The 13,513-nt window shown below is 48.7% G+C and overlaps 1 protein-coding gene across 2 annotated transcripts; it reads left to right on the plus strand.

Moving 5' to 3' along the window:
- The first annotated feature begins 2,270 nt into the window (after positions 1-2,270).
- On the plus strand, positions 2,271-12,252 carry NTSR2 (neurotensin receptor 2). Of its 2 annotated transcripts, none has more exons than XM_032294095.1 (4): positions 2,271-3,058; positions 8,261-8,534; positions 10,339-10,429; positions 11,698-12,252. In XM_032294095.1, exons 1-4 carry the CDS (start codon positions 2,435-2,437, stop codon positions 11,894-11,896), a joined length of 1,188 nt encoding a protein of 395 aa, XP_032149986.1. In that variant the 5' UTR covers positions 2,271-2,434; the 3' UTR covers positions 11,897-12,252. The 2 variants fall into 2 exon arrangements, with proteins under 2 accessions (XP_032149986.1, XP_032149987.1); XM_032294096.1 differs by having other exon boundaries at positions 8,261-8,489; positions 10,337-10,429.
- Positions 12,253-13,513: the final 1,261 nt, after the last annotated feature.

Below are 13,513 nucleotides of genomic sequence, written 5' to 3' on the forward strand. Positions count from 1 at the left end.
CCAAATACCCAGGTCTAAATAACCATAGTTTGGCAGCCATACTTTCAAGTAAAAATAGTATTCCAAGGAAAAAGCAGCAAGTTCATCTTGTGACTCAGACAAGTGCAAATGCTTTCCTTTGAAATGACCATTGTACTTCAATATGCAGCAGAAGTGATTTACGCATGTGAAGAAGAAAAAGCATAAATGTTAACCCTTAGGATACCAGAGTAAATATGACATTTAATTTTGAGTTGCTGGCACAAAAGCAAAAGGAGAGAAGCATAATATACTCCATTACTTAGAGTAACAGAAAAGAGGAAGCAGACAGGAAAGGCAAATACTGCTTGATATTAAAGAACTTATTCTGAAATAATTTCTCAACCCCAAATGTCGTATATTGTACATGAACTTCTCTGCTGCCTGCTCACATGGGCTTCCCTCTCTCCTGTGAGGGGTCTTTGGGCGGAACACAATCGAAGCTGAAACGGGGACAGAGCTGGGCAGTGGTTGTGACAAACATTTTTAATTTTGTTCCAAATTTCACACCATATACTGAGACTTCTGTATAGAAAGAACAGTTAGATCTGGAGCAATTTATTAACTCATTAAAAGCTTTTAAAGCTGTGAAATGCTGTATAAAATTATTCTAAGAGATGATTTCGGAGAAATGAGCACTGTGCGTCACCACAGCCTCTCTGCTGCCTGGCAATTTCATCATCCCTCCTGTTGTTTTAGTGCCTTGATTCATCTCTTAATTTCCTTGAGATCACAAGAAATTAAGCGGGCCTTTCTTTTAAAATTAAAACTTCAGGGCCAGGCACAGTGGCTCACACCTGTAATCCCAGCATTTGGGAGGCTGAGGCAGGTGGATTGCTTGAGGTCAGGAGTTTGAGACCAGCCTGGCCAACATAGTGAAACCCTGTCTCTACTAAAAATACAAAAAACAAAAAAATAGTCAGTCATAGTGGAACACACCTGTAATCCCAGCTACTCGAGTGGCTGAGACACAAGAATCACTTGAACCCTCAAGGCAGAGGTTGCAGTGAATGGAAATTGTGCCACTGCACTCCAGCCTGGGCAACAGAGTGAGACTCTGTCTCAAAATAAATAATAAATAAAATTAAAACTTCAAAATACCATTTAGGAAGGAGTTGTAAACCATTTTTAAAAATCACACATCCTGACAAAGAAAGCCCTCTTCCTTTCTTTGTTCTTCAATTACAAAACACATTAGATTAAATACATGTCTATTTGCTTCTGCTCAATTTACTTTCCTTGTGGGATGTTCTCATTTGTAGTTACAATTGGCTACATAATTTGCAAGACTCTATACAAAATGAAATCACAGAGTTCCTTGTTCAAAAATTATGAAGAATTCTCAGATGCCATTTGACTCAAGACAAGGCCCTTTCAAGCATGGGACCCTGTGCAAAAACACAGTCACATGCCAACGAATCCGGCCCTGGTTGTCAGTGATTCTTGTCATTCAATAAATGCTTATAATTTCAAGAAATTTATTGTGCAGAGGAAAAGTATATTTACATAATCTCAATTTCAATGTAAATATGATTATATGCCCACATGGAAGAGTAAACTGATTGTCACTTGGCCATAACAACTTTGCTGAAGACAAAAGTCAGGATCTCTGGGTTCTAATTTCAATTCTGCCCCCTAGTAAATGCCAGGGGTTCTTGGATGAGATGAGAAGGCCTCTGGGATTTTCAGCTCTGAATTTCTGGTGTTCTGCATGAATTTAGAAAAGTGAAAGGTTTTAAAACATGCTAAAAACTCTTCTCACTTCATCCCCTAGTTCCATGAGGATGTCATTCTCAAAGGACTGGGAAAGTATGGCACCATGAAGATGTATTCTCAGTGACAAGGGCACTTCCTGGGGCTCTTAGGGTGGCATTGGAACAGCCCTTTAGCAAGAACAGTAACATTTACGAAATGCTGAAGTGCTGAGAAAGTCTTTCCCAAGTCCTTTCCCGGGCTGCACACACACACAGCAACCCAAGGGCCAAGGCGCAAGACGAAAACACCATGTCTATTTACATTGCAGGTAGAGACTTCCACACACATTCGCTCATTTCATCTTCCCAGAAATTCTGCAGTGTCGATAATAAGGTTGCAAAACCAGGTTCAAAGAGGTTAAAAAACTTGCCGAAGATCACAAAGTTGGGAAGTGGTGGAGTCCAGCCCAACTCGTGACTATCAGCCCCCAAAGGAGCCCCCTTTCCAACAGCACCCGCTTCCCTGAGTTGAACTGAAGGGAGACGTGTGACTGACGCTAACGGGCTGGCACTCGCGGTCCCACGCTGGCTCAGGGACACCCTTTCGGGGGCGTGTCCTCCCAGTTCCGGAGGTTCCCAGAGAAGAGGAGGTGCTCGCTAACCAGGCTGCTCGCCCAGACTCCGGGCAGTGAGAGTGAGGGAGTGCCGGCCGCGGGAGCGGAATGGAGACCAGCAGCCCGCGGCCCCCGCGGCCCAGCCCCAACCCGGGGCTGAGTCTGGACGCCCGTCTGGGCGTAGACACGCGCCTCTGGGCCAAGGTGCTGTTCACCGCGCTCTACGCGCTCATCTGGGCGCTGGGCGCGGCGGGCAATGCGCTGTCCGTGCACGTGGTGCTGAAGGCGCGGGCCGGGCGCGCGGGGCGCCTGCGATACCACGTGCTCAGCCTGGCACTCTCGGGCCTGCTGCTGCTGCTGGTCGGCATGCCAGTCGAGCTCTACAGCTTCGTGTGGTTCCACTACCCCTGGGTCTTCGGCGACCTGGGCTGCCGCGGCTACTACTTCGTGCGCGAGCTGTGCGCCTACGCCACGGTGCTGAGCGTGGCCAGCCTGAGCGCCGAGCGCTGCCTGGCCGTGTGCCAGCCCCTGCGCGCCCGCAGCCTGCTGACGCCGCGCCGGACCCGGCGGCTGGTGGCGCTCTTGTGGGCCGTCTCGCTCGGCCTTGCCCTGCCCATGGCCGTCATCATGGGGCAGAAGCACGAGCTGGAGACGGCGAGCGGGGAGCCGGAGCCCGCCTCTCGTGTGTGCACCGTGCTGGTGAGCCGCACCGCGCTCCAGGTCTTCATCCAGGTAAGGGTTGGGGGCGGGCGCTGGGATGAGGGTACCTCCCCGGGAGCAGACATTTTCGACTCTAATGCTCGCCACCACCCAGAAAGTTGGGTCTCGTTTCTCCATCCCATTTTACTAGACGGAGAGAGGCGTGGCCAAAGTGAAGCAATGAGAGAACTCCTGATTTGAATTCAAAATTAACTCCAAAGTCAGTGTTCCCACTCTTGCGAGAGTGGTGCTCAGACGTTACTGGGCATAAAGTCGCCTGCGGAGCCTGTGAAAGTACCGAGTCCATGACCCACCCGGGTTTCTGCCTCAGTAGCCGAAGTTTGTGTTCAAACGAGCCCCCAGACGGCTCTGGAGAGGACCTCCCTGGAGGTAGGGTGGGATCGAGAAGGCACTCCTGGCCTCTTCCAGAGGCCTGATCAGGCTTCTAACCTCATTCCCTGTTTCCTTCTCTCGAGCAGCCTTGCCTCCCCCAGGCCACTTGTTCCCCGACACCTCTTGCTCCCCTTTTCCTGGAACTCCCCACCATGCCCAGCCTCTGGCTTCTACGTCAAAAGATTCTGCTGCTTTTGATTCCAACCCTTATTCCCCAAAGTGCAGCTCTGCTCGCACCTCCCAGTTCCAGGGGCTCTCTCCCGTCTTCTGAGTTCTCTCAGCATGTGATGTATTTGCAGCCCTTCACAATGCATTTTCTGAAAGTGATGCTCACCTTTCTGAGTTCTGTCTCCATTTCCGCATGGTTCTACAAGTCAGTGTCCTCTGGTCGCTTGCCCTGGTGACATTAGACTGTGATCTCATGTGTCCAGCACACTGGGGAAGTGGGAAAGGCTGAGAAAGCACAGGACAGCTCCCCCCACCCCCACTCCCACCCCGCACCCAGGCCCTGCTGGGCCTCCAGGAAACTTAAGGGAACAAATCAGGATGGAACCAGGACCCCTTCTCTGCACACTGGCACACGAGGGTACGTGGGAGAGTTTACTATGCGAATTCATCAGGGCACGCAGAGGGTGTGGAGGCTGCTTAGGGGACTTGAGTGCAAGTGCCACATCCCCAGGTGAGGCTCCTTCTCATGTAAAGCTGCCTCCTGCAGCTGGAAGCCCAGCCTGCCCACACAAAGAGCTCTCTCTAAAGTCCCCTCTCTCCCTGTACTCTCTCCTCGTTCCTGAAGGCCCCACCTTTGTTCGTGTATGCTCATCCATCCCCTGGGCAGAGGTAGAGGACCAAAGGGCCTCAGGGAAGGTGTTTACTCACTAACCTCCTTTTCATTCATGACCAGGAGGAACCCACGGGGCAGGCAATGCCTTAAGGTTTCATGGGTGTTCAGTGGAGCCGCTTTGTCCCCATTCATTCTAAACACTGTGGAGTGGAGGGGGACTCTCCGTGGCCAGAATTCTTCCAGATCTTGAGCATGCCCCCGAGTCCCACCCCTGGAATCCACAAAGGCCACTGAGTCATCTTCAGAAGTATGCCTCTGGAGTGGCTGTCCTGGCATCAGGGCCTTCTCTCCACTGAACTTGTCACCTATTTCTTTAAACAACATCTTCCTTTCCTACTTCCTTTCTAGCAGGCTCAGCCCAGGGACCCCTCGCCCATCACATGGAATCTGCCATGAGCAACTGTCTGCAGTGATTTTCCCATGGGTCTGGGGCTCCAATGGGCACCTAGAAGCAGGCACAGGTCTCTCAAGGGTGTGGGGTATGGTGGGTGGGACCTGGCTTGGAGAGAGGGATGAAGGGACCAAATGCCTAAGGAAGGTGTACTTATTTGTTTGTTTATTTTACATGGAAATTGGCATTTAAAAGTTTATAAGCCTTGGTGCAGTAGCTCAAGCCTATAATCTCAGCACTTTGGGAGGCTAAGGTGGGAGGATCACTTCAGGCCAGGAGTTAGAGACCAGCCTGGGCAACATAGTGAGATTCTATCTCTACTAAAAATAAAAAAAGTTAGCTCGGTGTGGTGGTGTGCCTGTAGTCCTAGCTGTTGAGGAGTCTGAGATGGGAAGATCCCTTGAGCCCAGGAGTTTGAGGTTGCATTGAGTCATGATTGCACCACTGCACTCCAGCTGGGGTAACAGAGCAAGACCCTGTCTCAAAAAAATAAAAATTAAAAATTCAAAGTTCATAATCAGTTTCTGAAATGAAAAAATCTAGCCATTGTGAAAGGGGAAAAAAGAGGCTAGAGGCAGGTGTAGTCAGAACTCTTATGTTGCAAAAGATGGAAACAGAGCTGGAGGCAGCTTCAGCCAAAATAAAAAATTGAAGCAAGGATGTCGGGGCAGCCCTGAGACTTCAGGTCAGAATCAGGGCCTCAGGGCTTCCAGGAGCCGCTCTCTCTCCTGCTCTTCCCAGACTCAGAAAGATGCCTCTGGGTGTCTGTGGGTTGGGTTCACATGCCCAGGTTTGTCCACAGGGCAAGAACGTGGCTGCTGGCATCCTCTGTGATAATTCAATGAGATCACGTGGAATTGCCCAGAATATTGCAGGTCCTCAACAAATGTTCACCTTCTTCCCTTTCCTGCCTTTTCTTCCCACCTAAGGATTTAACGCCAGCTCTCCTTTCCCAGCCTAGTACAGTGCCTGGCTCACAGGAGGTGGAATCGGGGCCTTCCCACCTGTCCTCTCTTCTCTCCCTCCCTGCCTGCTCTGCTCTCCTCCAGCTTCCTGAGTAGCTGGGACTGCAGACACGTGCCACCATGCCAGGCTAAGTTTTTGTATTTTTAGTAGAGATGGGGTTTTACTGTGTTAGCCATGATGGTCTTGATCTCCTAACCTCATGATCTGCCCACCTTGGCCTACTTTTTAATCAGTTATATATGTACATTTTTTAAAAACGTGAACTAGTTGCTGTTTAACGGTGAGTAAGCAAAGGGGTGTGAGAGCACGGTAGGCATGAGGAACCCCACAGTGGCTGTCCCTGTGGCCTCCGGGGCAGCAGCTGGGAGGAGCCCAGGCTGGAATGCGATAGCACAGCCACAACTTAACTACAACCTCTGCCTCCTGGGCTCAAGTGACCCTCCCACCTCAGGGCAGGAGTACGAAAAACTGTAGCTTTTCCAGAAAGATTTTAAGACTCCCAAAGATTAATTACTAACGTATTAAATGTATTTTTACTTTTGATCTTTGTCTTGACTGGCATTAAAGCTACAATTTGATAGCAATTAAGGCTGTCATTACTGGTATAAACCTGTTTGGTTCCTCAACAAACTAAATTGATGGGCATAGTGTTTTATTTTTCCCTCAGCGTTGCTGATTTGTGAGCACGCATTACGATAAAAAGGCATGAAGATAAAAGCATAAGATAAAAAAGCATTCAATTCAGATAGTTCATACTGATTTAAAGTGGTATTAAATATTGTTCTGTTAGTCCGGGCACAGTGGCTCACATCTGTAATCCCAGCACTTTGGGAAGCCGAGGTGAGCCAATTGCTTGAGCTCAAGAGTTCAAGACCAGGCAGGGCAGCATAGTGAGACCCCCATTTCTACAAAAAATAGCCAAGAGTGGTGGCACATGCATGTAGTCCCAGCTACTCGAGAGGCTCAGGTGAGAGGATCACTTGAGCCCAGTAGGCAGAGGCTGTAGTAAGTTATGATTCTGCTACCGCACTCCAATCTGGGTGACAGAGAGAGACCTTGTCGCAAAAAAAAAAAAAAAAAAAATGCTCTGTTTTAAAAAAAATGTTTGCTGAGGGAAAGGTGGAAGAGAGCCTTAGAACTGATGAGAAGAAACCCTAAAACACATAGATTTTGAATTTTTAAAAGTAAACATTTAAAAAAGAGTATTATATAAATAAATTCATTTTTCTAAGCCAAATGATATCAAATGATGATAACCCAAGATGTGTGATGGAAAGCAGCAATCCCCTGTCACACTCCACACTCTGATTCATTTCTCTAGTTCCCTAGTTGAGAGGCAAATGCCATGATTTCTTGTCTCTTGCCGTCTTTGCCTCCATATTTCTAAAGAGCACACTAGCCTTATTTCTTAGTTTTAAATTGTACCCACTGTCTTCTACCCGTAGAAAATGAGCATTTCACTCTCCTACACTCTGATTCCTGCCCTCTGCCACCACCACCCCAAAACACATTACCCCCATCCTCCTTCCAGCATAATTCTATCACTGTGTTGGGTTAAATTTATGTTCAGTATTTATGTAATTGTGACTATGTAAACATTCCTCACAGATGATACGTGTTGCATTTTCTTTAATCCAAGGACTTTTGTTTTCTTTGAAGTTAATAATGTATGGTTTTTTTCATTTGCATAGTTTTCCATATGCCTATTTGTAGTTCATTTTCAGCTTTTGATCACAAGCACAAATGCCCTTTCAATATGTTCAGATCCATCAGACAACCTGCCAGTTTCATCTTGTATTAGTTCTCCCTGGAGCTCTCTGCTCCAGTCCCGCTGGTTGCTGTCTAGTGCACAGGGGGACCACCGGAAAGTCTCATCTGCACAGGGGCCCCCTGGGAGCTCCCTTCCATCACTCAGTGGGTCCTCTGTGGGATACCCCATTTTGAATGGCAGGTCTTCCTCTTTATTGGCTTTTTTGTCTGGAACATATGTTCTTGTAATTTTCTGAGACCCAAGGAAAGGTTCATAGAGAGTAAAAAAATTTGAGAATTTGCATGTCAAAAATTGTTTTATCTTCACATTTGTCATAACATGGCTGGGTATAAAATTCTAAGATGGAAGCCATTTTTCTCACAAGTTATAAAGCATTACTCATGATTTTCTAGCATCTACCATTGCTTTTAAGAAGTAAATCTCATTCTGGTTTTCCATCCTATCTATGTGACCTCTTTTATCTGTTATTAAGCTTTCAAGGTCTTCTCTTTATACCCAAAGTACTAAATGTCATAAAAATGAAAATTGCTGTGAGTCTATTTCCATCCATTCTTCTGGGCACCCAGGCAGGCTTTGTGTCAAAACTCAGACTCCTCAACTTTGGAAAAACTTTCTTGAGTGCATTTCTAAATAAAATTACTCCCCTCTGTTTTCTCTTTTTTTTTTTTTTTCTTTCTGGAACTCCTATTATGAACATCCTAAACTAATCCCAAATTTTCTTTTCTTTCTTCTCACTTTTTGGGAATTTTCTCAACCTTCTAACCCTTCCGCCACCCCTTCTGCTGACGCAGATTTGGGGCCTGGGGCACAGTCTGATGGCAAGGGTCTCAGGGCCTTGCCGCTGCCCCACAGCCCTTGGCATTACTTCCACAGGTGAATGTGCTGGTGTCCTTCGTGCTCCCCTTGGCACTAACTGCTTTCCTGAACGGGGTCACAGTGAACCACCTGCTGGCCCTCTGCTCCCAAGTGCCATCCACCTCTGCCCTGGGTAGCTCCACCCCCAGCCGCCTGGAGCTGCTGAGTGAGGAGGGTCTCCTCAGCTTCATCGTATGGAAGAAGACCTTTTTCCAGGGGGGCCAGGTCAGCCTGGTGAGACACAAAGACATGAGTCGGATCCGCAGCCTCCAGCGCAGCGTCCAGGTTCTCAGTTAAGTCCTCTGTAACATCATCCCAGGAGAAAGGGGCTCAAGTTCCAGGGCTGCCTCCACCAATCCCTGGCCAGGTGACCTCAGCCAATCACTACCTCTCTCAAGGCTTCCTTTATCTTATGCCCCAGGGGAACCAACAGACTTCCCGTAGGGCTCAGTGGGATATTTAAAGGAAAAGAATAGGAATTCTGTACATGAAGTCTCCGATCTGCTCCAGGGAGTAGCACACACAGGCAAACAGAGACGGGACCACTTTTCAGTAAGTCTGGCTGTGTGGATGAACACAAGGAGCAGTTATGGTTAAAGACTGCGGCTGCGAATTGTGGACTCTCGGATGGGCTTGGTCCCTAAATCCAGTTCCCTTCCAACTCCACTGTCCCTCCTCCCAGACTGATCTGTTTGCTTTCTTGTTTTTGTAAGTATCTGGAAAAATTTGGCCTTATGAGAGAAACTCCAAAATGCACAGGAAAGCAGAGGTCTCTCCAAGCACCCACCATAACCCAGACACTAGCTAGTGTATGGAAGGATCAAGTACAAGACAGGGTCTCTGCTGTCATCAACGTCACAGTCTTGTGTATGGACAGAGATGCAAGAACTAAGTGCAATGTGCCAAGTAACACAAAGTCAGAACATGAAGGTGTCAGACTTCATTTGATGGACAATGGCCAGTCATTGAAAAAGTTGATGTCCTCGAATGAGTGGAGGTTTGCTTTTGAGACCTATTGTACTCAGCTCTTTGGAGAATGGGGTAAACGGTGCCTCTCAAGCTTCAGTATGCATAAGAATCACCTGGAGAGTTGTAAAATGCAAGCCGTGGGGCCTAAGATTCTGTATTTCTACCAGGCTTCTCACTGATGTTGACACTGCTCAGCGGTCCAGGGGCTCCCCTGGCCTAGATGACAGCTTTGCCAGTTGGAGCAGACCAGAAGCAGGAGAGGGAAGGGGTGGGCTGTTGGGAGACTTGTCCTAGTTCAGTACAGAGGAAGTAAGAGCCTCTTAGGGAGGTAGCAGTGAGACAGGGAAAACACACACGGGAGAGATGCCAAGGAGGAACTCTAATAGACTGGATACAGAGAGGAACAGAAAAATAGGAGTCTCTGCTTATGGCTTGAGTGCTAGATAAATAGCAGTGCTGTAAATTAACCAGAGAAAAGACTAAAGGAGCGAGAAGCTGTCAGACAAGAAAGACACAAGATCTTTTTTTTTTTTTTTTCTAGATGGAGTCTTGCTCAATGGTGTGGTCTCAGCTCACTGCAACCTCCTGCTCCCAGGTTCAAGCGATTCTCCTGCCTCAGCCTCCCAAGTAGCTGGGATTACAGGCACATGCCACCATGCCCAGCTAATTTTTGTCCTGTTAGCCAGGCTGGTCTCAAACTCCTGACCTCGAGTGATCCACCTGCCTCGGCTTCCCAAAGTGCTGGGATTCTAGGCATGAGCCACCATGCCTGGCTCAAGAAAGACACAAGTTCTGTTGTACACACAGATAGATAACCAGGTAGGGAGATCTAGCCCTGAGTTGGGAATATATTCTGGTGGCCAGGAGGAGGTCCTAGAAGCATGCTGTGTCCAGGTCATGGTCAGAGTGGACATTCACCCAGAGGACAGGATAATGCGAGGTTTGAGAAGAGATTCAGGTAGGAATATATCAGATAATCTCAAAGCCTCCTTCCAACCCTTGACTCCAGGACCAAGTTAGAGGGAAGTGCTGCTGTCCCTTGGGCATCATCCTCCTTTGGCAATGTCATAACCGAGAATGTGTTTGCTTTCTCCTGGTGCTCTCTCTCCCTCCCCCATGCTCTGCAGGAGCCATCGTGGCCGTGTATGTCATCTGCTGGCTGCCGTACCACGCCCGCAGGCTCATGTTCTGCTATGTCCCTGATGATGGGTGGACTGAGTGAGTGTGGCAGAAGGGCCCTTGCACACAGGGAGGGGGCCCATTGGGCCGGGCCTGGGGTCTCCATTGCTCTCCAGAGGGTCCCTTCATTGCTGGGTCCTCTGGAACTCTGGACTGCCTGCCACCTGGTTCCAAGCAGGCTGTTCCTCGAAATCTCCCAGCTAGGGATGGGGAAGAGTGCACTGTCCCTGAGCTGGTAAGGCCACGGCCATGAGAGGCCTGGGGGATTCTGACGACAGGAGAAAGAGAAGCCTACAGGCTGGGAAGGGGGAGCATGGGCCATGCTTCTGAGGCTTCCTCTCTCTCTCCTTCCTCTCCTATTACAAGGAGAGTGTGAGGAAGACACAAAGCTGAGACTCCATGAGCTAACAAAAGCCCCCTCAGCAGAGACCAAGACATGCACCCCCTTTTATGACACAGTTGGAGAAGATAAGAGAATTCCTAATCTGCCTTTTGGAAATCACTGTGCCCCAATCGTAAGTGGGAGTCAAACATCCAAAATAGGGGTCCCAGGAAGCCTCCGCAGAAAGAGCCGTGTGACAGATGCCTCCTCCTCAGGAGCCACTGGCGCCCCTTACCCTCCGTGGGCAACACGAACTCCTGCCAAGCGCTTCCTGCTGCAGAGAACCTGCCGCAAGGAATGTGGCTCCTCAGAAGGACCTGCGGCTCTTAGTGCAGCCACATCTCCTGACCACATGCAGCAACCCTGGGCACCTGGGGGGGTCCCTGTCAGTCAGCAATGTCACCTTACTATGAGGTGACCAGGAACCACAGCCAGGAATGGCAGATCATAGAGGCTGGTGGAGGACATCAGCCGCTGGTGATGAAACATTTGTGGAATTCACTTTGTGCTTCCTGGCCGGGTGCAGTGGCTCACACCTGTGAGCCAGCACTTTGGGAGGCTGAGGTGGGTGGATCAACTGAAGTCAGGAGTTCGAGACCAGCCTGGCCAACATGGTGAAACGCCGTTTTATCTACTAAAAATACAAAAATTAGCTGGGCACAGTGATGCGCACCTGTAGTCCCAGCTACTTGGGACTGTAGGCAGGAGAACTACTTGAGCTCAGAAGGCAGAGGTTGCAGTGAGCCACGCCACTGCACTCCCGCCTGGGCAACATAGCAAGAATCCATCTCAAAACAAAACGAAACAAAAAAATGTGCTTCCTGATAGTAGAAAATAGGAGAGGCATTGTCTGGCAGGAAACTGCGAGGGGATGCCGGGAGGGGGTGACAGGTCCTCTAACCAGGCTTCTGGGTTTCTCTTGCAGCCCACTCTACAATTTCTACCACTACTTCTACATGGTGACCAACACACTTTTCTACGTCAGCTCAGCTGTGACTCCTCTCCTCTACAACGCTGTGTCCTCCTCCTTCAGAAAACTCTTCCTGAAAGCCCTCAGCTCCCTGTGTGGAGAGCACCACCCCAGGGAGCGGTTACCCCCCCGAAGCCCCAGGGTCCCACCCTAATAGATACAGCTTCAGGCTTTGGGGATCCCCCAAAAGCCCCGACCTGGATGTAATACAAGAATGAAGAGAACAAGCAGAATGACCAGCTGCTCAGCCACCTAGCAGAGCAGGCAAGCAACCTTATCACTAACCATTCAAGTTTCGCAGCCAGGGCAACTTCCGTCAACCCCAGTCTGCTGAGAACCGTCAACTGCAGGCAAGCCATGTGACCCCTCCTAGCCTCAGGCTCCCTCATCTGTGTAGTGGAGATAAAAGAACAGCATCCATCTCTTAGTGTTGTCTGAGACTAAAGTGCTTAGCACAGAGCCGGGTGCATAGTAGATGCTCAATAAATTTTTGCTGGCACAATTTCTGTTGTTATTGTTGTTGCATGGCTCTTATCGCTGCTTTCCTGCTGTCCCGAAAGCCCACGACACTTTTCTGTAGTCTTATGCTCAGGTGTCCTATGAATTTCCCCAAATGACAAATCCACAGCGCCTGAGCTGTAGTAAGATTCTCCATTCTCTCCCAGGCAGGGAGCAGCTGTTGACCTTGACAGCAGCTTCTACGGGCTCTGGAAACCAGTGGGCCACTGGCATCCCCTCCTGCCTCTGGCCAACCCAACCCATGTAGCTTATGGGAAATGGCCATGTACTCCCCGCCATGAGGCACAGGGGGCCCAGGTACGCTCTGGCCAGCGCAGTGTTGGACAAGAGTTGAATCTTCTTTTTTTTTTTTTTTAACTGTTTCAAAGACTGTATTATTTAAAATTTTTTCCCATTTATTTTATTGCATTTTAGGTTTTGGGGTACATGTGAAGAACATGCAAGATTGTTGCATAGGTACACACGTGGCAGTGTGATTTGCTACCTTCCTCCCCATCACCTACATCTGGCATCTCTCCCCTTGTTATCTCTCCCCAGCTCCCCACCCCCCACCATCCCTCCCCTATTTCCCCCCAACTGACCCCAGTGTGTAGTGCTCCCCTCCCTGTGTCCATGTGTTCTCATTGTTCAACACCCGCCTATAAGTGAGAACATGCAGTGTTTGATCTTCTGCTCTTCTGTCAGTTTGCTGAGAATGATGGTTTCCAGGTTCATCCATGTCCCTACAAAGGATGCAAACTCATTGTTTTTGATGGCTGCATAATATTCCATGGTGTATATGTGCCACATTTTCCCTGTCCAGTCTATCATCGATGGGCATTTGGGTTGGTTCCAGGTCTTTGCTATTGTAAACAGTGCTGCAATGAACATTCGCGTGCACGTGTCCTTATAGTAGAACGATTTATAATCCTTTGGATATATACCCAGTAATGGGATTGCTGGGTCAAATGGAATTTCTATTTCTAGGTCCTTGAGGAATCGCCACACTGTCTTCCACAATGGTTGAGCTAATTTACACTCCCACCAACAGTGTAAAAGTGTTCCTATTTCTCCACATCCTCTCCAGCATCTGTTGTCTCCAGATTTTTTAATGATCGCCATTCTAACTGGCGTGAGATGGTATCTCAATGTTGTTTTGATTTGCATTTCTCTGATGACCAGTGATGATGAGCATTTTTTCATATGTTTGTTGGCCTCATGTAGGCCTTCTTTTGTAAAGTGTCTGTTCATATCCTTTGCCCACTTTTGAATG

This window comes from Sapajus apella, unplaced genomic scaffold, assembly GCF_009761245.1.
Source record: "Sapajus apella isolate SASKATOON/1434 unplaced genomic scaffold, GSC_monkey_1.0 scaffold31, whole genome shotgun sequence".
In the NCBI taxonomy this organism is placed as follows: domain Eukaryota; kingdom Metazoa; phylum Chordata; class Mammalia; order Primates; family Cebidae; genus Sapajus; species Sapajus apella.

Coding starts and splice junctions, on each gene's coding strand:
- NTSR2 (XM_032294095.1), top strand. CDS start 2,435: ATGGAGACCAGCAGCCCGCGGCCCCCGCGGCCCAGCCCCAACCCGGGG. Junction 3,059..8,260: donor CGCTCCAGGTCTTCATCCAG/GTAAGGGTTGGG, acceptor TTACTTCCACAG/GTGAATGTGCTGGTGTCCTT. Junction 8,535..10,338: donor GCGCAGCGTCCAGGTTCTCA/GTTAAGTCCTCT, acceptor CATGCTCTGCAG/GAGCCATCGTGGCCGTGTAT.